Source organism: Silurus meridionalis, chromosome 8, assembly GCF_014805685.1.
Source record: "Silurus meridionalis isolate SWU-2019-XX chromosome 8, ASM1480568v1, whole genome shotgun sequence".
Lineage (NCBI taxonomy): Eukaryota > Metazoa > Chordata > Actinopteri > Siluriformes > Siluridae > Silurus > Silurus meridionalis.
Window position 1 is genome coordinate 16285482 of NC_060891.1, and position 27714 is coordinate 16313195.

General features: G+C 36.0%; 1 protein-coding gene across 1 annotated transcript; it reads left to right on the forward strand.

Moving 5' to 3' along the window:
• The first annotated feature begins 1530 nt into the window (after window positions 1-1530).
• tyro3 (TYRO3 protein tyrosine kinase) lies at window positions 1531-27621 on the forward strand. The gene is made up of 19 exons (XM_046856625.1): window positions 1531-1924; window positions 3488-3671; window positions 5988-6088; window positions 7462-7632; window positions 12565-12651; window positions 15801-15913; window positions 16225-16405; window positions 17123-17265; window positions 18185-18323; window positions 18569-18695; window positions 18828-18922; window positions 19021-19116; window positions 19389-19469; window positions 19547-19639; window positions 23191-23312; window positions 23878-23987; window positions 24120-24279; window positions 24573-24709; window positions 25988-27621. The coding sequence occupies exons 1-19, from the start codon at window positions 1867-1869 to the stop codon at window positions 26403-26405; spliced, it is 2616 nt and encodes an 871-aa protein (XP_046712581.1). The 5' UTR covers window positions 1531-1866; the 3' UTR covers window positions 26406-27621.
• The last annotated feature ends 93 nt before the right edge of the window (window positions 27622-27714 follow it).

Below are 27714 nucleotides of genomic sequence, written 5' to 3' on the forward strand. Positions count from 1 at the left end.
CGAAAAAAGCTACTTAAGTACAGTAACAATTTACTATGTTGCTGTCCACCATTGGTAACATTTGTTCCCTTGCACCAACACAAACCCCAACCATGCAAATACACCTGAGAGTTCCACATGATCTCTAGATGCCCATGTGGGTTTTCTGTAAGTCTCCACTTTCCTCCCATTGTATAAAAAAAAAAAAAATATTTGTGAGGATTGGATTCTCCTGCCTTTCTCCCTGTGTTTCAGAGAAGGTTCTGGATCCATCATGACCAAATTAAAGCAGGTACTGATGAAATGTGAATGAATGTATCAAGAAATGAAAAAGAAGAACCAGAAAGAAATCTCAATATAGTTTTATATATATATATATATATATATATATATATATATATATATATATATATATATATATATATATTAGCTTGTAAACTTGTGGATGTGGATTTAAAGAAAAAATACAATCGAGAAAAATAGACATGCTGGAGATACAATTCAAAAACTAAACCTCCTTCAACAATTTTAATCCAAATCCAGCATTATTACCTTGACTTGATGCCAGAATCAGGTATTTCATGTATTTCTGGCTTGGTTTACCTGAAACCACACCAATCAGTATAAACCACACAAGAACACAATTTTGATATCATGTTTAATTTTTAGTTGCTAGTGTAGTGCAAATGTAGGTATCTGATTTACTTTATGCAAAGCATATATGAAGCTAATACACTAATGTAATCTTTAGGCAGATCATCAGGGAAACTTTACATATCCTGTACATATTAATTCATTAATTAAGCATTTGAAATTCTTATTTATGGCATTAGACAGATGCCTCAGTATCCACAGTGACTTACAATTATCTCATTTATACAAGTTAGCAGTTGATGGTTAAGGGCTTTACTTAAGAGCCCAGCAGTGGCAGTGTAGTGCATATCCCATCTGCACAATTTAGTGGTAATGGGATATGCACTCACATCCTTCTGATCAGAAGGCCAATATCTTGAACTACCCTGTACATTATCCTGTGCATCATACCTTACAGACAGAGCAGTATGCTTACTCCATGGAAACTTTTGCAAGAACCATTTACCACAGTTTAGGTATTTCACATCAAAGTAGTGAGGAGCAGCATGTTTTTTCGTTAATAAAAAACAAGTTCAAAAAGTGAAATATTGAAAATAACAATGAAAATACTATGATAAAGTACAGATTCTTGAAAGATGTGTTTAGTTACAGTAAAAAAGGTTTTTATTTTATTATTAATTTTTTTTAATCTCCTTACTGCCCACACGTGGGAATTACACGACGAAATACAAGCCTGTTATTCCAACCCGAATTCCAGCCCCCACCTTCCAACTTCCCCCAAACCACCCACAATACACACACTCTCTCTCTCTCTCTCACACACACACACACACACACACACACACACACACACACACACACACACACACACACACTCTCTTACACACACAGCCCTTTCAAGGCGTCAGGGCCCCTGCTAAGGTTTTGGATCTTGTTTTGCAGTACTCTGGATGGAGATGCTCTTCTGTACCGCTAGAGGGCGCTATCTGCAATTTCTCCCTGTGGAGCAAAAACAGTTGGGAGTCTCCTCCAGGGCTGCCTGCTGTTTTATTTGCAACTTTGTGAGTCGTTTGTCGAATCGAAATGTAGCGTTCAGTTTGACTTCCTCGATTTAGTATGGAGAGTAGTAAAAGCTTGCATTATTGTAATCCGAGGTTTGTTTTTGCTGGAGTGTGTGTCGCTGTGTAGCTTCTGATGGGCTCCTGCACTTCCAGCGACAAAACCTCATTTATCTCGCCTGGTCGAAGTGATCTCAAACTGATCCAGATCTAACTCCTATTAGATTATGGTATAATGGAGGTAGATCTGTTGATGTTACTCATGTTTCTTCTCTACGCGAGCAGAACTCAAGGTAAGTGATATGAACTCGTTGGTCGCTACTTTATTCTTTAAGGACACTATTTTAATCCCAGTTTGTTTTTCTCTACAATTCCGTTTTATTTGTAGAGCTCATTTAACAATGGACATTGTCGCAAAGCAGCTTTATATAGATAAATAGGTATGAATTGATGTGTAAATGTCTGTAAGTGTATCCCTTATACATTTATCCCTAATGAGCAAGACAGTGGCCAGGAAAAACTCCCTGAGATGGCAAGAGTTAGAAATCCAGAGAGGAACCAGTTCAGAAGGAAATCCATCCTCATCTGGGTGACCCTGAATTTCCATTATTTACAATTCCATCATTGTTGAGGTGTATTGTTCAGTACTGTTTATGCAAATTTCAGTCCTAAGCCATTGTAGTAAACTGTTGATATTAATTATAGTCCAGATAGGTCCTTATAGTTGATAAGTTGTTTAGTAACCTAATGGATCTTTAGCCCGTTCATGTGGAACCATTATCCACTGCACAGAGTGCACTTTTCCATAGAGATCTGACAAATTGGTTACCTTTAAACCACAGATGATACTAAATCATTAAGAAGTTTAATTGTGCAGGAATTTAGAGCATGGTATGTTGTTATTAGTGAAATGATTTCATTACAGAAGCCACACTGCGGGTTAATATTTACAGATATGCGTACAGTGAAAACTCTTGTTTTTATGCGTAGAGTACAGCCACATTTTTGTGACTTTGATATGTAATTTAATAGTCAGATCATAATAGTTACTGATGGTACATTATGTATTGAATGTATTGTTTTGACTAATTTGCCGGTTAGAGCCAGCTGCCCTTCCACAGTGAAGCGCTTTCATCCTGCTGCAACGTGCATTACATCTGCTGGTCTGACTCACGACTTGGACTTTGTAAAGGGCTGTGCTGTGGCTCAGGCACAATGGACAGCACACAACCACATACAGTACAAAAGCTGCCTAAGTTGCGGGAAATGTGAAATCTGCCGTGATGGTTCACAAATTTGGCACGTTAAATACCAAAATCGATGAGTGCTCTAAAAGCTTTAGAGAACAAGTTGGACTGTCAAAGGCCCTGCTGTCTTTAATAAATATAATAAATATAATGAGATTGAAGCAATTCTATTATAGGTTTGGACTACAATTGCCACAAACTGGTTTGCTATCAGTTCTTCATCAGTGAACAGCTGATCATTAAAAAAAATAGACTTCATGATATAACTAATGAGTTTCCTGGTTACATGATTGTAGTTTGTGACCATATAATACACAGCAAGGGAATTTTTTATGATTCCCACATGAAGCTGGGTTTGCCTTTTCTGTTTCTCTCAAGGGTTCCTCCTCATATTGTGTCAGCATTTTCCATTGCCACTCATTAGAGATAAAACCAGTGATATTCTTATTAATTAAAATGTATTTATAGAAATGATTTCTTTAAAGCTGTTTTGTGGCACTGTCTATTGTCAATTATCTGTCTATAAGATAATTGTTATACAAGTAAAATTTAAATTAGTTTGCTTGTAAGAAATGCTGTGAGGTTCATATTCTTCCTGTGTGCTGTCAGGGTTGAAGTTTACCAAGAACCCAGTCAACCTCACTGTAACACAAGGAAACATGGTCCGTCTAGGCTGTGCTGTTGAGGGTTTAATCGAGCCGGAGATTGTGTGGATGAAGGACGGAGAAAAACTCTACAGCATGGACCAGATGTACATCACTATAGACACCCATCATTGGGAGACGTATCACAGGTAAGAGCCACTGGAGAAAGTGTTGTGATGTATTTCTCCCCACATCACACCACATCTGTGTGATGATTACTAAGGCAGCAGTAAGTTAATTATTCTATACTATTATAGAATATTATAGTATTATTATACTTCTATAATATAAAATCAAATGTTTTTTCATGGTACAGTTTTAAAGTGACAATGCACTATAAAAAAAAAATTGACTTTTTGTATAAATATAAAATCTATTTATGTGTTTGTTTTTTCCTATTCAAACTTCGAAGCAAGCATGAAATGTTTTTAATTGAATTAAATCAGGAATGCTAATTGCTTGTTAGGGTCTGTGTAGTTTCTAGCAAAGGGGTTTTTCTTTCACTGAAGGTTCCAAGTTGGTGGTTAGCAATATGATCAGTAAACTTTGAACATTTGATGAACTGTGACTAAGCATTTTACACTGTCATAGATAGCAACAGCATTATATAAAACACCGCTTAACATTGACAGACTGCTCAAGAAGCCACAAAACTGTTTCTACAGGAATTTTAGGATTAGCACTAAGGACCATAAACAGTATCTTTAGGTTTTATATGCATGTGTTTTCATTTCACCTTTGGATTATCATATGCCTGTTAGACATTTTGAAGGATTGGTGTATCTGGAGGAACTGTTGAAAGTTCTAAGTAGAGTCATTTGACTGATAGGTTCCCTTAAAAGTTCTTTGTTATATCCAGAACCATTAAATATGCAAAAATATTTGCTAAATTCTTTGATTTTCAATATTCTTTTTGATTATCTTGAATATCTTGCAAGATCTGTCCAGATAGCACATACTAATCATTCTGTGAGTATATCAGTATATGTAATTGCTTAAGTAAGCACATTTTTTTGGTATTCTTTTTTTAGAATGATGTTTTACATACTTCTGATATTACACTATAGGCATGGGACAAGAAAATAGCATAAGTAACAAAGCAGTGACAATGCTGTAAATAAATAGCAGTTGTTGTTGTTGGGGACCATTCATCTGTTCAGAGCTGGTTGTTCCAGTTTGACAGAAAGAACCCCTTTCAAACCAGCTGACCTTTCTATCTAAATTGTGTATACCCTGCAGAAAAAAAGACTAGAATAGTCTATCCTGGTTCCACACACATAAGCAGGGAGGTCCCATCTGGTTTTCGAGCAAGAGATGGTTTATCAAAAGGGTTTGCTTTATTAATGAGCAATGCTATGCTGTCTGACCACCTGAATCCAACACCAAGCTGCATAATTCAGCATACATCATTATTGTGTTTTTAATAATAATAATGATTATTTAATAATAATATTCTTATATTGTCCCACGAATGAGTTCTTTTGATTATCCATATATATTAAAACATTTTTAGAGCATTTTATCCTCAGTTTGGTCACCTGCCAATTTCTGCCAGCCTGCTCTTCAGTATCAAATGACAGCTGGTAACCAGCTATGGTGAAGTCTAACATGCTTTATCCAAGACGTATGAAGCCAGTTACCTGCAGCCTTTTGAACTGGGCAATGTAATTGTATAATACTCCTCATTGGGGATTTGCACCTAGAGAGCACAACCAATCTTGGCCAGAGTGTAAACCCAGGAGCAAAAGTTTTTATGTGCCCATTTTCCTCTGGATTGCATGCCTTATTAACATACATATCTGTCTAATATGTCTTGCTGAGCCTGTCTGGTGTTCGTATTGAGACCTTTGTGGAACCAGTAAGAGGCCAGAAAAATTCTGTGGGAGTGTCTGCAAATAAGAAACTCTGGGCATGAGATTATTTTTCTCAAGAACCTTTTAAAAATAAACAAAATGGACAGCATTTATCCTGGACTTTTAGGTGGGGAAAAAGCATCACTTTAAATCTGCAAGCTGATGTGGTCATCCTCTTGTCAGAGTTGATAGCCATGTGTTGAGCTGGCTGTGAGTAATGCACAGGCTATCGGGAATGTGGGTATGTGTACCAGATGCAGTCATTTCTGCTAATCTTTGGCATGAGGGCTGACGTTCTAGGGCTTGTGGCAGGTCTTTTAGATTCGGCGCAGGTGAGGCTATGAATAAAACAATATGAAGAAAGCACAAATATTTTATCGTGTATATCCGTGCAGGTATGAGATAACAGGTTTTCACAATATCAATTCACTTTGTTTAAAATACTTTAGCTTTAATGATGTCTTTTTGTGTGAATATTTTGGCATACTGAATTGACCCTTCTCTCAGTGAACACTATTGTTAATACTTTTGTCAATCCTGATGGACTTTTTTTTTTTTTTTGTCATATGGATTTGTAAAGTCACATAAGCAATATATTCATATTATTTTCAGTGTGAAATCAGTCCAGCAGCAAGATGCTGGGAAATACTGGTGTGAGGTTGAACATCATGGTACAGTCATCTCTTCTGAGCCAGGCTGGATCACAGTAGAAGGTAAATCAATACCGTGGGTCTGTTCATTCTCCGGCTACACATGCTTACACACTTATTGCTGTTCAATGATACTGAGAAGCTACTCCAGAAAGATCTATATTCTATAAATACTCCTGAAAACCTGTACTCAGTTTGTGTAGGAGCTGAGGATTTTTACATTAGAGCATTCTGCTGCAAGTTATTACTCAAAGGTATACCAAACGAGTCTTTATTTTTACTCCAAAGAAAAATGGCAGATGAGCCAATCGTCAAATGAAAAGGTTTGATTGACAAGGCGTAGTGGTTTTGCACTGTCAAATATTATCTAAAACCCATAGATCTAATTTTTCCACATCTCACATAGTAACATTTTGATCAGTGCTCTTGTCCCAACTCAATTTATTCAGCCTGAAACAAGGAATACCCTTGATTTTCTTAATAGTGAACAGTGATTGTAAATCATTGTGAAATAAACTGTATTAATGTGTGTTCAAATTGGCTAATGTTAGACTATATTAATATACTATATATGACTATATTAATTACGGGTGCATCAGATTAGTGAAAATCTGTGGCTGATGAGTCATAACTTTGTAAAGATATGTAAATAGATCATTTACAGATTACAATAAAGTGTCTAAAAACAGTGCTTAATTTCACATTTTCTTTTTTTGCCTTCTTTTGTTGGCCACATTGAAAGTGTTTAAAAATTAAGCAACATGTGGCCAAGCATTTCATTATGTTTCTCAAAGATATATAAAACAAATATTTTTAAACTGTGTCAAAAATGTGCTGTGAGATTGAATAGCGTGTTAACTGTTTGACCATTTTTATTAAATATATAAATAAAAATAAAAGAGGCAAAAATTAAAACCTTCAACGCAACACATTTATTCATAACATCCTTTTTTTTTCAATCAGCAATGAAAAAAGTAAACTCCAGCAAGTAATAATTTTGAATCATTAACATTTGTTTTACTGATGCGACAAGTCTCAAACAAAGCACCAAAATCCTCCATGATGCACACATCCGACAATTAAAACCGTCCGTGTGGAAACATAGCAAAAGTTCCGCTTGGTTTCCTGATGATTTACTTACAGTGGAAACTCGGATAGCAAGTAACGTGCTTTACGAATGCTTTGCGGGACGAGCAAAAAAACCTTTTTATTAAAATGTTACTTTTATTACAAGCGATAACTTGCATTGCAAAATATTTTCTCTTCGTGCTCTATGTTGAGTATGGTTTCACTAATAATAAACATACATTTGCATAAAGCATCCATATTTATCCATGCCCAATATGCACCTAATTACATATTATTCTTTGTACTTTCCATTTTTATGACACTATTAAATATTATTAATCCATTTGACCTTTCTGACTGCTCCTCAGGCGTACCCCACTTTACTTCGGAACCCCACGATATAGCAACATTTCCTGGTGCTCCATTTAATCTGACATGTGAAGCTGTTGGGCCTCCTGAACCAGTGCAGGTTCTCTGGTGGGTGGGAGGAGTACAAGAAGGAGATTTTCAGCCTTCCCCATCTGTGCTCACGGTAAAAGGTAACTGTGACTATGCTTGGTCTCCAGCGAAATCTTTATGTAATGTGAGAATCTTTTGCATTCTTAAAGGCCAGGCTGTATAAAAAGTACACAGGCTTTTTAACATCCATCTTTGTAATAAAGAATGATGGAAATACCATTTCATGTTCCAAACAGAGGAGAAAGAGAAGAGAAAAGGACTAACTGTCTTTATTATTGCAACGTTATGTATTACAGTACACTCCCAGCCCAGTTTATTGTATGGCTTTTGTTTGTTTTTATTTCAATGATAAATGTCACAAGCTGTGTTCGAGACGTCCTACAACTGCTTACTCAGGTAGTGTTATATGGTGGCAGGAAGGCAGGATTTATGTAAAGGACAAATATTTTAAGGAGGCAGTTGTATAGAATTCACTGTTGTTTTATTGGATTAACTATATGTATAATCTTAGTCTACAGATTCCTCACCTAGGAGGTTCTTCAGTACAGATTTGCAATAGGACACTTTTTGTCAGAGAGGCAGAGAACAGACTACATTTGATGAAGCTGATGACTGGTCTGGTGGCAATAGATTATTGGGTACAGATCAAAGCATTTTTGGTGTGAAGTAGGCAGGCTGGGAGGAGATTTAACAGTAGATGTTGATTAGGCTCAGATGGTCGTAAAAGCCCAGTTGTACTTCCACCAAAAAGGTCAACTGTAGCAATCAACAGCTGGAGGTTACACATATGCTCCAAACCACTGCCTTGCTGTAGTGTTGAAAATAATTAGACAATCAAAAGACAAACATGCTTCATGTTCATTTTTCTTTTGGCACCTCTCTGGATCTTAAAAAAAACAATTATGATAGATAATTGAAATTGACACATTTAAATAGTGTTGCTTTTCATTGTTGGCACTCATAAACATACATGTATCCTTCATGTCCTGTGTACCGAATCTCCTGTAAAGCCTAAACCGTCTGGCTAAAAAAGAAATAGGAAATAGGGGAAGTGATCTGTGTATAAATAATTTGTAATCAATATTTAATTGTTTTTTCTGAAGATTCTGAAGATTTTCTGAAAATTGTGGTGTGATTGCTATATACAGTGCCTTGCGAAAGTATTCGCCCCCCTTGAACTTTGCGACCTTTTGCCACATTTCAGGCTGCAAACATAAAGATATAAAACTGTAATTTTTTGTGAAGAATCAACAACAAGTGGGACACAATCATGAAGTGGAACAAAATTTATTGGATATTTCAAACTTTTTCAACAAATAAAAAACTGAAAAATTGGGCGTGCAAAATTATTCAGCCCCCTTAAGTTAATACTTTGTAGCGCCACCTTTTGCTGCGATTACAGCTGTAAGTCGCTTGGGGTATGTCTCTATCAGTTTTGCACACTGAGAGACTAAAATTTTTGCCCATTCCTCCTTGCAAAACAGCTCGAGCTCAGTGAGGTTGGATGGAGAGCATTTGTGAACAGCAGTTTTCAGTTCTTTCCACAGATTCTCGATTGGATTCAGGTCTGGACTTTGACTTGGCCATTCTAACACCTGGATATGTTTATTTGTGAACCATTTCATTGTAGATTTTGCTTTATGTTTTGGATCATTGTCTTGTTGGAAGACAAATCTCCGTCCCAGTCTCAGGTCTTTTGCAGACTCCATCAGGTTTTCTTCCAGAATGGTCCTGTATTTGGCTCCATCCATCTTCCCATCAATTTTAACCATCTTCCCTGTCCCTGCTGAAGAAAAGCAGGCCCAAACCATGATGCTGCCACCACCATGTTTGACAGTGGGGATGGTGTGTTCAGGGTGATGAGCTGTGTTGCTTTTACGCCAAACATAACGTTTTGCATTGTTGCCAAAAAGTTCGATTTTGGTTTCATCTGACCAGAGCACCTTCTTCCACATGTTTGGTGTGTCTCCCAGGTGGCTTGTGGCAAACTTTAAACGACACTTTTTATGGATATCTTTAAGAAATGGCTTTCTTCTTGCCACTCTTCCATAAAGGCCAGATTTGTGCAGTATACGACTGATTGTTGTCCTATGGACAGAGTCTCCCACCTCAGCTGTAGATCTCTGCAGTTCATCCAGAGTGATCATGGGCCTCTTGGCTGCATCTCTGATCAATCTTCTCCTTGTATGAGCTGAAAGTTTAGAGGTCTTGGTAGATTTGCAGTGGCCTGATACTACTTCCATTTCAATATTATCGCTTGCAGTGCTCCTTGGGATGTTTAAAGCTTGGGAAATCTTTTTGTATTGAAATCCGGCTTTAAACTTCTCCACAACAGTATCTCGGACCTGCTTGGTGTGTTCCTTGTTCTTCATGATGCTCTCTGCGCTTTAAACAGACCTCTGAGACTATCACAGTGCAGGTGCATTTATACGGAGACTTGATTACACACAGGTGGATTCTATTTATCATCATTAGTCATTTAGGTCAACATTGGATCATTCAGAGATCCTCACTGAACTTCTGGAGAGAGTTTGCTGCACTGAAAGTAAAGGGGCTGAATAATTTTGCACGCCCAATTTTTCAGTTTTTTATTTGTTAAAAAAGTTTGAAATATCCAATAAATTTCGTTCCACTTCATGATTTTGTCCCACTTGTTGTTGATTCTTCACAAAAAATTACAGTTTCATATCTTTATGTTTGAAGCCTGAAATGTGGCAAAAGGTCGCAAAGTTCAAGGGGGCCGAATACTTTCGCAAGGCAATATATATATATATATATATATATATATATATATATATATATATATATATATATATATAATTAAATTTAAGTAAATTAATCCTTATATATCGATGTAACCTAAGGACTTTATTTACAAATTCTACCATCTTCTAGAAATCTGCAACTGTCAAGGTTTTGTAAGGTTCAGATGAGTCTAACATTTGGCTTAATACAAATTCCTTTACTTTTGTGGGGATTGACAGGTGCCCTTTTTTCAGAGTGACTTACAATTATCTCATTTATTTGACTGCTTTTGTTCACACATGGGTGTGACTGTGGTAATTGTACCTGTTCAGACTAAATTCAGAGACTAAATGATGCATATGAAGGCATGCAGGTCACTGCTAAAATATCACTTGTTGTATGGTTGTATTTTTGTTTCAAGCGTAATAATGTGTTTGAGATGCCTGGCATTCTTCTTGGATCTGGTGTGACACTATTATCACAGCAAACTCTAAGGAGACAAAGGAGGTGGCGGTTAAATTTCCCAATCGTGGCATTCAATGCCTCTGCAATTGCATTCTTCCATTCGTTCCATCCTTCTACAGATTCCTGTTTTTGCCCGCCAGTGATATTTCAGCACCCTATCATTTCTGTTATGTAACATCTCCTACTTCCTTTGTTGCTGTGAAGTGCTTTACAGAAATCAATAATGCTCAGACAAATTTTCCATTTGGTGTTGTAGATGTAAGTGCATGGGTTTTTTTCTGCTTAGAGTAAGTCAGTGTCTCTGCTAATCATAACTGTAACTTTTAGCTCCAATTCCAAAAAAGTTGAGATACTGTGTAAACTGAAAATAAAAATATAAACCCATATTTTATCCACAATAAAACATAGAAAACATATCAAATGCTTAAACTGAATAAATTTACCATTTTAAGGAAACAAATAAGGTCATTTTGAATTAATGGCTGCTACACATCTCAAAAATGTTGGGACGGGGCAAAAAAAAGTCTGAAAATTGTAAATGTTATTAAACTTAAACAGTTAAAGAAACATCTTTGAGAGGCAGAATCTCTCAAAAGTAAAGATGTGCAGAGCTTTACCAATCTGAAAGACTGTGTCTGTGAAATCTGTGAAAATTGTGAAACAATTTCAGAATAATATTCCTTAACATAAAATTAAAAAACAGTTAAATATAGGGCTGTAGCTATAAAATATTTTAGAGTATTCTACCGATTATTCCATCGATTAATTGAGTAATCGGATAAGAAGTTTTTTTTTTAATTAGAGCGCATTACTAAATATACAAAATAAAATGGGTCTCTTAAAATGAACAAGTAATTTGTTGCCTTTTTAGAAAAATTAACATTTTATTGCTGAAATTGCATACCAGAAATATCTGTGAAAACTAAACCCATTTAGTGCATTTAATTGCCATTTTACATCAAAATGCAAATACAAATATATTAATAAATAAAAATTATAAATGAAAACATAAAAGAAAAATCTCATTACTCTTTTACTAATTCTGACTTTGTTTCTTGTAAACATCCAACACTTGCATCCACCGGTAACCATGCTGTCGACCTAAAGTTTGAAGCTTTGGTGTATGAATAAGGCTCCTCCGCTTCATCTTGTTCCGTCTCCTCCAGAGCTGATTGTTAGACAGAGTTCTCTCCAGGGATCGAAGGCTTCGTTTGATACCGTGGGATTCTATTTATTGTAGCCGATTTCATTTTCAACATGTACGCTTTCTGGCACTACAGAGGGGGTGACGCTGCCCGATTGGCAAAAAAAGTCAGAATGGTGAGAAGAAAAAAGATTTAAATTGGGCATACTTTTTTTATGTGGCAAAAACAGGCTTCTATATGAATTGTCTCCTCACCCCTCTATTTTTTTCATTCTGCAGTGCATCTGCTTACCTGTCTAGAACGCTCCAGAGTTTAGCGGGTGGAGTGTCAGTAATATTGGTCCGTGGTGAAACACAATGCTCCATGTGTAGTTTAATGGACTAAACAAAATAAATTGTTTAAATGATTTTTTTTGTGTATCCCATTTACTCGAGTTATTCGAGGAATAACTATTTATTTACAGTACATAACATCATCAAAATTGTAAAAGCATCTGGAGAAATAGGGTTGGGGTTGTAGTTCAGTAGACATCTTAATCTTATCTTTTATTGTTTCTTCCTAGTGGCCTCCAGCTAAAAGGAGCTATTTAATAAGGTTAAAGGGATGGTAGATATAAAACAACATGCTCATTAACTATTCAACCTCTATTTTCTCTAGGTGTGAATACCAGCATAAAATATTACTGTGAAGCCAAGAATGCTAGAGGTATTTCTGTGTCACGGACTGGCACCGTGTATATTAAAGGTGAGTTTGTGTGCTTTATTCTTATCTAACACAAACTGTACAACATAACAGAGCTGCTTAATGGGTTAAAGGAATTCTTACAGCTTTTTACCAAGGTCTCATTTGCAAATATGGCATAAGGCGATCATAATGCCAGAAGTCATTTTAGTCATGGTGTTAAATTCAATTTATTGGTAAATCTGTGAAAACCTTTTAGTACTACTTTTCTTCACAATTCTCTAATAGTTTTAATCCAAAATGTAGGATGTAGTCAGTTAAAATAAACAAATTAATAAATATTAAAACCTGTCATGGTCAACAACAAAATGCTTTATGCCATTGTTAAACAAAGTATGGGCTTTTAGGAGCTGTTGGTATAAGAATCCTACTATATATGGCCCAAAGTATGGGGACACCATAGCTAGATTTACATAAATTATACATTTATATATTTGTATAATTTTGTGTATATATACACAGTACAGACCAAAAGTTTGGACACACCTTCTCATTCAAAGAGTTTTCTTTATTTTCATGACTATGAAAATTGTAGAGTCACACTGAAGGCATCAAAACTATAAATGAACACATGTGGAATTATATACATAACAAAAAAGTGTGAAACAACTGAAAATATGTAATATTCTAGGTTCTTCAAAGTAGCCAACTTTTGCTTTGATTACTGCTTTGCACACTCTTGGCATTCTCTTGATGAGCTTCAAGAGGTAGTCACCTGAAATGGTTTTCACTTCACAGGTGTGCCCTTTCAGGTTTAATAAGTGTGATTTCTTGCCGTATAAATGGGGTTGGGACCATCAGTTGTGTTGTGCAGAAGTCAGGTGGATACACAGCTGATAGTCCTACTGAATAGACTGTTAGAATTTGTATTATGGCAAGAAAAAAGCAGCTAAGTACAGAAAAACAAGTGGCCATCATTACTTTAAGAAATGAAGGTCAGTCAGTCCGAAAAATTGGGAAAACTTTGAAAGTGTCCCCAAGTGCAGTCACAAAAACCATCAAGTGCTACAAAGAAACTGGCTTACATGCGGACCGCCCCAGGAAAGAAAGACCAAGAGTCACCTCTGCTGCGGAGGATAAGTTCATCCGAGTCACCAGCCTCAGAAATCGCAGGTTAACAGCAGCTCAGATTAGAGACCAGGTCAATGGCACACAGAGTTCTAGCAGCAGACACTTCTCTACAACAACTGTTAAGAGGAGACTGTGTGAATCAGGCCTTCATGGTAGAATATCTGCTAGGAAACCACTGCTAAAGAAAGGCAACAAGCAGAAGAGACTTGTTTGGGCTAAAGAACACAAGGAATGGACATTAGACCAGTGAAAATCTGTGCTTTGGTCTGATGAGTCCAAATTTGAGATCTTTGGTTCCAACCACTGTGTCTTTGTGCGATGCAGAAAAGGTGAACGGATGGGCTCTACATGCCTGGTTCCCACCGTGAAGCATGGAGGAGGAGGTGTGATGGTGTGGGGGTGCTTTGCTGGTGACACTGTTGGGGATTTATTCAAAATTGAAGGCATACTGAACCAGCATGGCTACCACAGCATCTTGCAGCGGCATGCTATTCCATCCGGTTTGCGTTTAGTTGGACCATCATTTATTTTTCAACAGGACAATGACCCCAAACACACCTCCAGGCTGTGTAAGGGCTATTTGACCAAGAAGGAGAGTGATGGGGTGCTGCGCCAGATGACCTGGCCTCCACAGTCACCGGACCTGAACCCAATCGAGATGGTTTGGGGTGAGCTGGACCGCAGAGTGAAGGCAAAAGGGCCAACAAGTGCTAAGCATCTCTGGGAACTCCTTCAAGACTGTTGGAAGACCATTTCAGGTGACTACCTCTTAAAGCTCATCAAGAGAATGCCAAGAGTGTGCAAAGCAGTAATCAAAGCAAAAGGTGGCTACTTTGAAGAACCTAGAATATGACATATTTTCAGTTGTTTCACACTTTTTTGTTATGTATATAATTCCACATGTGTTAATTCATAGTTTTGATGCCTTCAGTGTGACTCTACAATTTTCATAGTCATAAAAATAAAGAAAACTCTTTGAATGAGAAGGTGTGTCCAAACTTTTGGTCTGTACTGTATATATATATATATATATATATATATATATATATATATATATATATATATATATATATATATATATATGTATGTATGTATATGTATGTGTATATATATATATATATATATATATATATATATATATATATATATATATATATATATACATTTTTTTTATGTATATATATTTGTATAATGTAAGCAAAATCAATCTACTTTAATCACACTACTAAATAATAATAAGAAACTCAGACAATAATGCCACATTGTAATATGTCGTGTTATATTACAGTGTCATTATTTTTTTCACAAAAATAAAGCGAAAAGGTAAAATTGTATGAAAAATCAAAGTACATCTTTACAGCTTCCATAGGATTTAAGAGGCTAAGTAGCAACTGGCTGCTGCTAAGTAAAAGGCTTTTCTATTCTTGTCATCAGCAAGTGTGACCACCTCTATAAAAACCCAAATTTGAGCACTTTGCTGGTCTGGAGCATTTGGGTGTGTGTTAACACAACGCTAAGGAGGAGTCAACAGTGATCTTAAAGAAGCACTTTACAGTATAAACTTGTCGGTACTACCTGATTCTCCTAAAGATATACAGATTTACCAGGTGTCTGATAATGTGGCTCTCATGTGGAAACCAGGGTTCACTGACTTTTTTTTCCCCCACCTGCTCCATTAGTTACTATACAGTTACTATATTAGTTAATTCTATATTACTATCTGAAAGCTCACATTATTTTCTCAGTGCAATAAACATTAAAAACTTTGTTGGGGAAGGGTTATAAGGCCATTTTCTAACAATTTCAAGTCCATAACTCTACAGTAAAGAACATTATTCACATTTAAGTGGAAAACATTTGATAGTTCGAAGGAGTGGACGTCTCAGCAAATTTTGGGACATTACCCCAAATATAAGGTCAGACCATGCAATGCTCAGAGAAATTGCAAAAACAGAGCTATTTCATAGCTCATTTGGTATTTTCTTTATTATTTATTTTTTTATGTGCCCTAAATTCTTGTTTGTTCATAAGTACACTTGCTTTTTTTCACTTTGCGCTATACAATTTTTTTTTATCTTCAGTACTACCTGATTCTCCAAAGGATATACAGATTGACCAGTTGTCTGATAATGTGACTCTCATGTGGAGCCCAGGGTTCACTGGCTATTCTGACTTGTCAACCTGCACCATTCAGGTACTACACGTATCTGAAAAGCACATATTTTACTCAGTGCAATAAACAGTAAATACATTTTCTTTGTACTGTTCCATTTGTCTCATTTATAGTGTTATTTCTAAGCTACTTGAATGAAGGTCACCAAATGTTACTAAGTTCACCTAATATTGCCTAGAGTCTGTGAAATGCAACTGATTTCAGATAACGTGTTAAAGGGAGAGCTGTCCTCCCTTTAGTTAGGGTGTAAATGTTCCAGAACAAAAATTCACAGATTAGAACATAATGAATAATCGAGAATTTCCCTCCACCGGCACCCAATCTGTCTTTAGATGTTTAAGAACTCCAGGAGAAAGGTGAAACTTCCTGACCAACAAGTTACAGTCCCACCCTTCAAGCACATGATTGGTGGACTCAGCAGTCACTCCAATTACAGTTTCCAAATCTGCTGTAGTAATGAGGTTGGATCCTCCCCTTTTTCACCATGGATGAACTTTCAGACTCCAGAAGCAGGTATATGCAACCCTTGATAAGAAATGGTGACTCAACAGGTCACACACTAAATTGTTTCTGATCATGTGTTTGCCATCAAGTATGTTAGTGCAGCACAAATGTTTGAGAAGCAAAGAGGAAGGTGGAAAGGTTCAGTTGTTAGGAATTTAACTCAAATTAAAGCCTTCAATCTCCTACGTGACTAGTTCCATTAATGATGTAATGTGTTTGTTTATTTTAGCTTATTTCTAATCCCTGAAAGATCAAATCAGTCAAATCTATGAGACTACCTATTTGTTGCAGATGCTTTGATCCACTTGTAGATTATTCTTTACCCTGTGACTCGCCTACATAGTAAGATTTTAGAGTCAATAAACAGGATTCAGGTGAAACCTAGCAACTCTGGATTGGGCCCACAGCCCCAGGCAGCTGCTGGGGGTTGAGGTTAGAGAGAAGAGCTGGCTGGGCTGGCTGGAAGACCAGTGGGGTTTTCTGCTGCTGATCTTGTTTATATTTGTAAACTGGCAAGACTGGCCTCAGTCCACTGGATTCCAGTCTTGCTGGTACAATGCTCTATTGTGTGTGTGTCCCAAATCCATCTCAATGTCTTATGCAGGGCTTACTGTGCTGCCACCCACTGCTCATTATTGATATTACTCTCAGATGGTTTCAAATATTATGAGTCAAATGTTGAGGATATTTTTTTTATCTTGAATTATTTCTGACTGTCCTATACAGTGCCCTCTGCAGCACCCAAGAACTTAAGCTTTCACCTGACGGAACAACAGCTTTCTCTGACCTGGTCAGCACTCGAAGAAGAAGAGCTGAATGGACGACTACTGGCCTATAAGCTGCAATGGAACGTGGGAGGAGAGGTCCAGGTACATTCAATAAGCATTAGTAAATGGCAACACCTTAAAGTAAACTGGGTGTAAGCTATACAAGACTTGGAATGCAGTAATCTGTATTTTTTATAGACCTGATACATAGTTGGCATCAGAACACAAAAATGTGGTATAATAGTAATGATACTTCTTTTAAAATCTCCTAATATCTGTATCCCAAATGCACTCAGACAGATATATATTTTGGTCACTGCATCAGTTCATTTTCCATCAGTCAGAAACAGTGAATATCATTTGCTACCCCTGTGTTTATGTTGCGATAGAAATGTGAACCTGTTTATTTTATATAGAAGTGGATTTGTTTAGACTGTCTAAACTGTAAGGCCAGAATCACATGTTTACTGTGTATTAAATATGGACTAAAGCATAACAGGAAGTGTTGTTCTAATATCAATGAGTGGTGTACAGCTCGACATTAAACAGAATTAATGATACCACCAAAATCTCCTAAACTGTTTGTCAACTCATAGCTGAGCAATTTATCAAAGATAACTTTTTAAAATTAATGAATGATTAACTTTTTACATTAAACACTGTAGAACATCCCTGAATTGAATTACATCCATTCACTTAGATTATTACAGCTGTTTTGAAATTAAGGGAAATTCAGAATTAAATTATTTTATTATGAATCCAAAAAGTGCACCCACTTTTATTTTCTGATGATTTTCCCATGGTGGAAAACCATTTTTATAAATTACAAATAAATATCCCCTTTCAAAAAACCTCATTATAAAATTAAATGATTGAGACAAATTTGTCATCCTGTTGCAATGATGCGTGTTCTGCACTGACAGCCATGGCTTTCACCAGTTTTATTTGAGAAAACCTTAACTAGTTCTATATGTATTTGTAACAATGTATAATAACTACACTTCACTTTCGTTCTCTTCAGGAGCCATTACTGTTTAGGGAAAACTTTGCTCATGTCTCTGGAGGTGCCCGCTTCTTCAATGCCACTTTTCAAGTGTCTGCTTGTACAGTGGTAGGATGTGGGCCCTTAAGCCAGCCAGTGCTTATTAGGCCAGCTTCAGGTAAATCGATGAAGAATTATAAAATCCGTCCACAGTATGGTGGTATTATAGATTGAGCTAATATTTAAAAAAAATCATGCATTTATTACAAATTACTACCCATGATAATTTCTTAAAACTTATTTTTTGTAAATAATGAGAAAATTCTATTGACTTGAAACTATTTGCAAACACATTTAACACAAACCAAACTGATAGCATAGCTTATTGTATAGCTTATTATTAGCTATGGATTATTATTTCAGTTGTGCAGGCTCAGTCTCCAAGGGGGCACATGTGGGTGGGTCTGCTGTTTGGACTGCTGGTGGCCACTGTTCTGGGACTTTTGCTAATAGTCCTAGCACACCGCAGGAGCAAGGAATCTCAATTTGGGTAAGTTGGCACAGTTAGGAACAGACTAATCATGAGCAAATGCAACTGTGCCCTCAGTTTGTTTATATAATACATCTTGTAAATTATTTTTATAAATATTCCTGTCTATTAGCAAGAATTTTATTTTATCAGATCTGCATTCAAGTCATCAGGGATGGAATCTGTGGTGTCCTTTACTGCAGCAAGATCCTTCAATAGGCAGGGTTCGGAGCTTCCAGAACATACATGTATGTGTAAATAACATGCATGAATCGAGTTTAACTCACAGTACCTCACCTCACTGTATGCTGAAATGTGTCCATTTAAAATGATGTGCTCCCTCTAGTGGACAGTCTGGGCATCAACGATGATTTAAAGACCAAGCTTCGGGACGTTCTTATCCCAGAAAGACTTCTCACCTTAGGGCACATGCTAGGAAAAGGTAATAATTTTCCACTAGCATTTCACTAGAGATTATAATATACCGTGTGACCTTGTTATCTTAATGGGTTGGAAGCAAAATATATAATGGTTTGGCTGGAAACCTTTGTGTATTCAAAACATTCATTACCCTTCACATGTCAGCCAAATCATAAGCTTATAGAGAGCGAGCTCACTCACAAATAATGAGCCTAACAGCGATACAAATCATGCCTGTTATTTAATGTAAAATGAGTGAGACTAAATTAGTAGAAAATCTGTTTTCATGTGCAGGGGAGTTTGGCTCAGTACGAGAGGCATTTCTTAAGATGGAGGACAGCTCTGTGCAAAAGGTGGCAGTAAAAGTACTGAAGAGTAAGTAAACATTTTTTACTCATTGAATACAAGAAAAGTATCTATTAACTAAGGTTCTATTATTTTTATTTTTAAAGCTGATATAAACTCTTCAAGTGATATAGAGCAGTGCCTTAAAGAGGCTGCCCACATGAAGGATTTTAATCATCCCAATGTCATCCAGCTCATAGGTAGGTCCAAGAACTTCCTTATGATTTATAAGAACACTGTAATGAAATGTACAGTTTGTGTGTGTGTGTGTGTGTGTGTGTGTGTTTGTGTATATATATATAAACCAAAAGTGTGTATATATATATATATATATATATATATATATATATATATACCAGGGGTGGCCAACCAGTCAGAGACCGAGAGCCACATTTTTCACTGTGTTCCCGCAAAGAGCCACATACACATGGGCACACATGAACATCACCCATCCCTTCCTCTTACACACACACACACACACACACACACACACACCTCTGCTCAGCCAGATTTATTGTAAATGTCACACACCAACATAATGACAGAAATTGACTCCTACAGTTCTAAGACCACAGGACAGTCATTTTCAACAATGAACATTGTGTGCACTGTCTCACACACACAAACTCTTAGTTTAACCAAGTCCACAAACAAAAATATAATAATTTACAATAGCGTTTTTCTTTTACTATGCATGTTACTTAGTGGGCTTTTTGGCATTCCTTCAGAGGGCCACACCAACGATAATATTTTAGGGATGCACAGAAATGAAAGTATAATTCAAAAGTCAATGAAATCCATAATTTTTTGTGTTATGCCTTTTGCCTTGGCACCATCACTGGAAAACTTTCCTGCCTTTTCAAAAACGTTCTCTACAGATGGAGTGCGCATGCTCAGATTGACTACTTTTCTGCGCCGCGTTCTTCTCATATTTAGAATGGCAATCGGGATGTTTGGATTTCAGGTGATAAATTAAACCCGACTTGGAGAAACTCTTTGCAGATACACCCCCTCTTGAAATTTCAGCATTGCATGTTTTGCAAACCGCTCTCCACACACCGCGGACATGTTGCTCTTATCCAGATAACCGTGTGCTGGCTGCGCTTTTTTATTGCGTCATTACAATTGTGTTTCTGCTGTGTTGTTTCGGTGATTTAGGGATTTCCGAAATTCTCGGTGCATCCCTGTAATTTATGATTGGCCTCATGCCAAGGTTTGATATACCGCAAAGTTTCCCAGTAGGGGGCAAGCTCATTTAAGTCTTAAAAATACCGTATTGAACTTAAGCAAAGCGAACACGCACATTAAAAAACAAACACACAAAAATCGATATGAACGTAAGAGCCGCATGAAACCGGCCAAAGAGCCGCATGCGGCTCGCGAGCCGCGGGTTGGCCACCCCTGATATATACAGTACAGACCAAAAGTTTGGACACACCTGCTCATTCAAAGAGTTTTCTTTATTTTCATGACTATGAAAATTGTAGAGTCACACTGAAGGCATCAAAACTATGAATTAACACATGTGGAATTATATACATAACAAAAAAGTGTGAAACAACTGAAAATATGTAATATTGTAGGTAATTTCATAATGTCGATGTATGTATGTGTATGTAAATGTGTATATATAATATGTGTGTGTAAACCTTCTCACACAGCTATATATATATATATATATATATATATATATATATATATATATATATATATATATATATATATATATATATATATGTCTTTTACTTCACTGGAACTACGGGGGCTATACAGAAGCTTTTTAATTATGCCCCTGTGTACAAAGTGAGGTCTATAAAGACATGTTTGGTATAAAAAACCTTGTGTGGCCTGCACAGAGCCCAGACCTAATCTCCTCTGAACACCCTTGGGATGAAATGGAATACACCTCAGGCCTTATCACCAAACATCAGTGCCTGGTCACACTAATGCTCTTGTAGCCGAATGGACATAATTTCCATGTCCACTCTCCAAAATCTAGTGGAATATATATGATATTTCTTGATTAACTAGATTTTCTTACTTTCTTTATTTTTTACTTTTTACTTTATTTGATGTTTTGCTTATTATAACTATGTAAAACCCTAATTCAGGGTATTAATTATATGATATGATATGATATGATATTATATTATATTATATTTTAAAAGTGTACTTAAAAATGCAAAAGCCACATATTGAGTTTAATCTTTAATTTAGATATTTTAATGTTTATAGTAGCTGCTTGTTAAGGAGTTCATGGGGGATTTCTTATTTAACAAATTCATTCTTTCTGGGTTATTTCTATTGTTTTTAATGATAATTGCAGATGGTAAGTTGACAACCATGCTTAAAAAATGTTATATAAAATATAATACAACATTGTTTTGACAATGTATGTTTAAAAAAAAATACACAGACATTTTGTACAGTTGAGAAGATATAAGTATCTATAATATATAATAAATTGAATTTTGTATAATAATAAAATGATATATGCAAATATTTTATATACAAACATTGAAAACAAGCATTTTAACGTAATAAAGCTGCAGTAATTCATGTTTGAAAACATATAAGTTACTGTTGATGTGGACGAATGCAAAAAAAACAATGGAATGGAAAAGCGCAGCAAGCTAAGAGGCTTGAAAAAAAATTTAAAAACTTAAAAAATATGCATTGGTGTACAAATGCATAAACAATCACTGAAAACCACAACAGTGACTAAAAATGTAATAATTTACTGCAGCTGTTATTTGCTGCTTTTAGATGTATTGTTTGTTTACACCGGTTTAATTTAATCCATCACTATCGTGAGCGAGGTGGAACAGAACAGATCCAGTGCGACAGTCCAGAAGTACAAAACACAGTTTACACAATAACACTTCATTAAACTACACCATTTTCACATGATGAGGATTATACAATTTTTCCTGTAGATCGTGCAGCTCGGATAGCAGTACAGATTTACTGTCCTCTAAAAATAACTCAACATGTGGCGTATGGTCTAGGGTATGGTCTGAGCACTAACAAGCACACATTCTGCTTCTGCAACTTCTAAAGCAACACTGGCAGCACTCATGCGCCTCTCTTTTTTGGAACCAACTTCTGCACCTGACGCACAGCACAAGGGTTAACTTCTTTGATCGTCCCTTACTAGGCCTGTTCCGAGTGAAACCTGTCTTGGAAAACCTTTGTATGACCCTGGCCAGTGTACTGTAACTCTTCTTATAGCCTTTGCCATCTTTTTAAAGAGCAACAATTCTAATTCTCAAATCCTAAGAAAGTATTTGCCATGAGGTGCCATGTTGAATAATGCCATGTTGGTCAGTATGAGAGAATTGTACTCAAAGCACCAAATTTGAACTGCTCTAATACAAGATACAAAAATTTGTATGGTCCTGTCAAACAGACACAAACATGAACATGATGAATAGGACATGGATTTGCATGGTTACACGACATACAGCTGTTATCATTTAGGGTGTACTCACTTTTGTTCCAGCTATTTTGACAATAACTGGCTGTATGTTGAGTTATTTTTAGAGGACAGTAAATCTATACTGCTATACAAGCTGTACATTGACTTCTCTAAAATATATCCAAGTTTCGTTTCTATAGTATTTTCCCTTGAGAGGATATACTAAAATGGTTGCTGAAATGTGAGGGGTGTACTCACTTCTGTGATGTATGAATTGTCTGACTATTCAATTAACTAAATGTAAATCACAGAAAATGTGTCGCTCTCTGACAGGTGTAAGTATGCATAGACGACCCCAGCAAAGGTTACCTATTCCTATGGTGATCCTGCCCTTTATGAAGCATGGTGACCTGCATACTTTTCTTCTTCTGTCCCGTCTAGGGGATGAACCCTTTGTAAGTATAACCCCTGGTTTGCATAAACATAAACAGCAGTAGCAAACTGTAAATTGGAATTATGTAAAAAGTACAGTAATCCCCCGCTTTACCGCAGTTCGAATCTCACGCCACGGTTGATCACGAAATTGCATTTGCCACATGACTAATTAGTTTGGCTGATTACCCGGTCTCTCGCAGATAGCACTATAGACCCAAAAACTTATAGGGGATTGTTTTTATGGAGTTATATGTTGAAATAATAACATTAATTAATAGAAATATAACTATTAATTATAAAATGAAGTAAAATGTTAATACAGTACTGTATACATGAAATAGCATTTTTGGGGTGGCGTCGGTTTATCGCGGATTTTCGTTTATCCCGGGTGGTTCTGAAACATTATATATTATATAACAAACAGATAGACTACATTTAATGTTTGTTGAAAAAATCCTCTTCATTCATATTTAAGTACTTTAGCACAGCACTCATGCAAGTATTCATTGACATGGATTTGCACTGTGTAATATTTTGTGGAGAAACTTTAAAAAATGCTTCACACCCTGTTTATATTTCCTACAGAATCTCTCCCTTCAAACTCTTGTTCAGTTTATGCTTGATGTTGCTCGGGGAATGGAATATCTTGGCAGTAAAAACATTATCCACAGGGATTTAGCTGCTCGCAACTGCATGTAAGTCTGCCTAATAACATTTTAAACCAAGCTTCAATGAGCATCTTTAGTATCTAGCAAACAAATTTCACGTTTCATATAATGGCCTACCAAAGTGAATCTTATTTTATTAGTTTCACTTATATGTTTTAGGTTAAATGAAAACATGACTGTATGCGTAGCAGACTTTGGTCTTTCTAAGAAGATCTACAGTGGTGATTATTACAGACAAGGATCTGTCTCAAAGTTGCCAGTGAAGTGGATTGCACTGGAAAGTTTGGCTGACAACGTTTATACAACGCAAAGTGATGTGGTAATTATATGTGACTTGTAATATGTGTGTATTTATAAATTGCCTTTTGATAAGCATACATTCAGAATAATTTTAATCGCTGTTGATGCTGCCTTGATTAGTGTGACTATTATATTAAAAACTTTATAAATGTGTGCTAATAAATCTGAGACTGTACATGATACATTATATAAAAACACAAACTTGGTCAGAGTTAAGATGGACCATCAATGGACTACTTACAAGCTCATTCATGTTTAGGAGCAGTTTTATTGAAAATATTGTATGAGACTATTTTGTGTGTTTTTTCTCAGTGGGCTTTTGGGGTGACCATGTGGGAAATAATGGCTCGAGGACAAACTCCTTATCCTGGGGTGGAGAACTCGGAAGTCTATGAATACCTCATTAAGGGTGAAAGGCTCAAACAGCCCCCTGACTGTCCTGATGACATGTACGTTCAAAATCTTTTTTTACTTTTTTTTTTTTTTTTTTTTAATGAATTAAAATGAACAAAAATGTGAAATTGTAGGATCTCTTGCTGAGTAGGTGATTTGTTGTTGACTTGGCTTAAGCTCTACTCAGGATAAAATGTGCACATTGCACTTGTACGTTGAAATAATTAATACTAGGACTGTAATAGTGCATTGACATGATGCATTGTGATTTAACAATCTGATGGTTTGACTATTTGAATGCCAGAAGTCAAATCTGCACAATCTATAGATTTAAAATCTACATTATAAACAGCAGTCAGGTCACATGATTGCATTATTTTAGGGAAAGCCTGCAACAGAGAATCGTCTACATTTGTTCAGTAACCAGCAGCTCCAGATCACAGTGGTTCTATGGTTACACAACTACATGGAATGTAGTTGAATGGAGCTCCTCAGTACCTTTGAAATGACACCAGAAGCTCACTGCTGCAATTTAGATTGCCAAAGGAAGTGGCCACAGATAGTCCACTTTGGAGCTTTATTTTACATTTTACACAAAAATAATGTCAGGTGCTGTTACAGAGCTCATTATGTTTTACTTATAAATTTTCCCATGTTAGACATTTGGCTTAGTCCATGCAATTTAATCATTTGTTTATTTTTAAATTGTGAACATTTTGTTTTCAGGATTAATCCTCTGTTCCCAGTAATCACTAATTTATTTTGTTTTATTCAGACAAAAATGCATTTGTTTTGCATTGAATTTTGTCTAAATTTTTCTTCATTCAAATTTTGTTTCAAATATTCCGAATTAAACTACAGGTAGCATCATGAATTAAATGAAATGTTACTTAAGTGTATCATTAGACCCATAATGAATAGTCGATGGTTATCTTAGAATAAAATAGTGCAGTATATGTATACATTTTGCAAGCACAATTTCACCTATATATGGAATCACCACCCTCCTTTTTATTATTTGTTTTATTTTGAAGAACTGGAGCAACTTTCACAAGGGAGAAAAACACTTGTCTAAGAATGATAACACATGAAGACCTTGCCTTAAGGGCTTTATCTAAATTCATTTTACAAAATGATTTTCTGTTATGAATGCATTTTTACATTGCACAGAATATGTGAATGTATGCAGAAGTTGATGTACTTTGACCTCAATTTCCTAATTTACAAAAAAAAAAAATAAATATATATATATATATATATATATATATATATATATATATATATATATATATATATAATAATAATTGTTGGCTTCTTTCTTCTTTTCCACCCAGTTATGAGATCATGCATAGCTGCTGGTCTCCTGTGCCTAAGTGTCGTCCCAGCTTCCAGCAACTGGTAGCTCAGTTAGAGGGTCTCTGGTCTGGAATTTCTCCAGCAGCAACAAAGGAGCCACTGCTGTATGTGAACATGGAAGATGGTGAGGGGGAGCTGAATTCTGGGCTTGGGGCTACCGCTAACACGCCGAGTGCTTATGACCCACACTTGGGCGTGCTTTGGCAATGTGCAGATATGGAGCAGGATGAAAAAGACTGGCTTGTAGTGTCCTCGGGGGCTGCGTTGGCTATTGGTGGTGATTATCGCTACATTATTGGCCCATGTGGGTTGACAGACCAGGAGAGCAGACAGTCAGATGATGGCCTCTCAGGGGATATCAGAGATGATGATGAGGATGTTATCATAAATGTGTGAAATGTTTGTACTATTATGGATTCTATTCAACCTTTTCTGACTGAATTAATCACAGACTACTGTACACAAAGCTAAAAGGCAGTAAATGGGTGACGTATCAGCAAGTCCTTATGGACTGGAGACATATGTGACATGTATGAGACATAGGGCAACATAAACATATACAATCAACTAATGCCATGAAGTATACCAAGTTTTCAAAGGCAGTTAAAACCTTGTTAATATTAAAAATGTTAATAAATGTTTTTGAACCTGTTTTTCACACTGAATAGTTCTAAAACAAAATGAGCTGATTAACTCTGTACCCTGAGCACTGACTTTCTGTACTTTTAATGTATGTCATTAAGGTTGAGGTCTTTTCTGTCAGAAATCTCTGTTGTTTTGTTCTTTTACACTGCCAGTATTGTAGAGTTTGTACATCCACACACAATTACTGATTTTATGGCTTACACAAAAGAGGCCTGTCATAATCTTCTAATGAATGTCCACATTACAGCATTCTGTATTAAGGGATGTGAAGTGCTGAGTGCTTGTTATTGTTTAAGATGAATTTAATGTTAAATGGCCCAATGTCAACGAATGCTGCAGAATTTAAGTGTTCATTATTACTGCAAAATAACGTTTGATATTTTGCTTTACCTTTTCTTTTACCTTATTAGCGTATAAGAACTGAATTTTGGTTTTCTATTTGTAAGATTTCAACTGTTAGTACGTTTTAAGAGGGTCTTTGAAAATATTTTAACATTTTTTGTTGAAAATAGTGACCTCGTTGTGCAGTAATGCAATACAGAAGTAGCATTGTGCTGTCTAGACACCAGGTTGTGATTTTATTCTTTTTTATGAACAAATATCAGAACAGAAAATGACAAAATATGTTTATTTTGACAATTGTTGTGTACAGATCAAACTTGTGTAGCAATGTAAACGAAAGTGTTGTACAGTTAACAATTATATGATAGCATTCCAGAAACTATGGGCTGTTGTATATACAGTTTGATAATAACTGGTCAATTCACTCAGCCTTTAGCTGACACTTGAAATATCTAAAAAAAAATTCAGGTTCTTTTAAATGTTTAATGGGAAGGTTTCTCAAAACAGTGTTACAGTGGAGCTGATTCTGTGCTATCCTGAACTGAAACAGAACAAGTCTATGTTCAACACAGAAATTATTTTGAAAAAGCAAAAAAAATAAAAATGAATTGATGAAGCCAACAAATTGTCATTTATTTTTCTCTGAATATTAAAGCATCATGGAACCCATTTCCCACTAGACCCTTCTAGAAAAACCCAGCTTGGTCTACTGAATAAC

What these genes read in the sequence shown, in the direction of transcription:
- tyro3 (XM_046856625.1), top strand. Translation starts at nt 1,867, where the DNA reads ATGGAGGTAGATCTGTTGATGTTACTCATGTTTCTTCTCTACGCGAGC. An exon ending in TGGCACCGTGTATATTAAAG is followed by an intron (nt 12,652 to 15,800) that starts GTGAGTTTGTGT and finishes TTTTATCTTCAG; the next exon opens with TACTACCTGATTCTCCAAAG. An exon ending in TGTCAACCTGCACCATTCAG is followed by an intron (nt 15,914 to 16,224) that starts GTACTACACGTA and finishes ATCTGTCTTTAG; the next exon opens with ATGTTTAAGAACTCCAGGAG.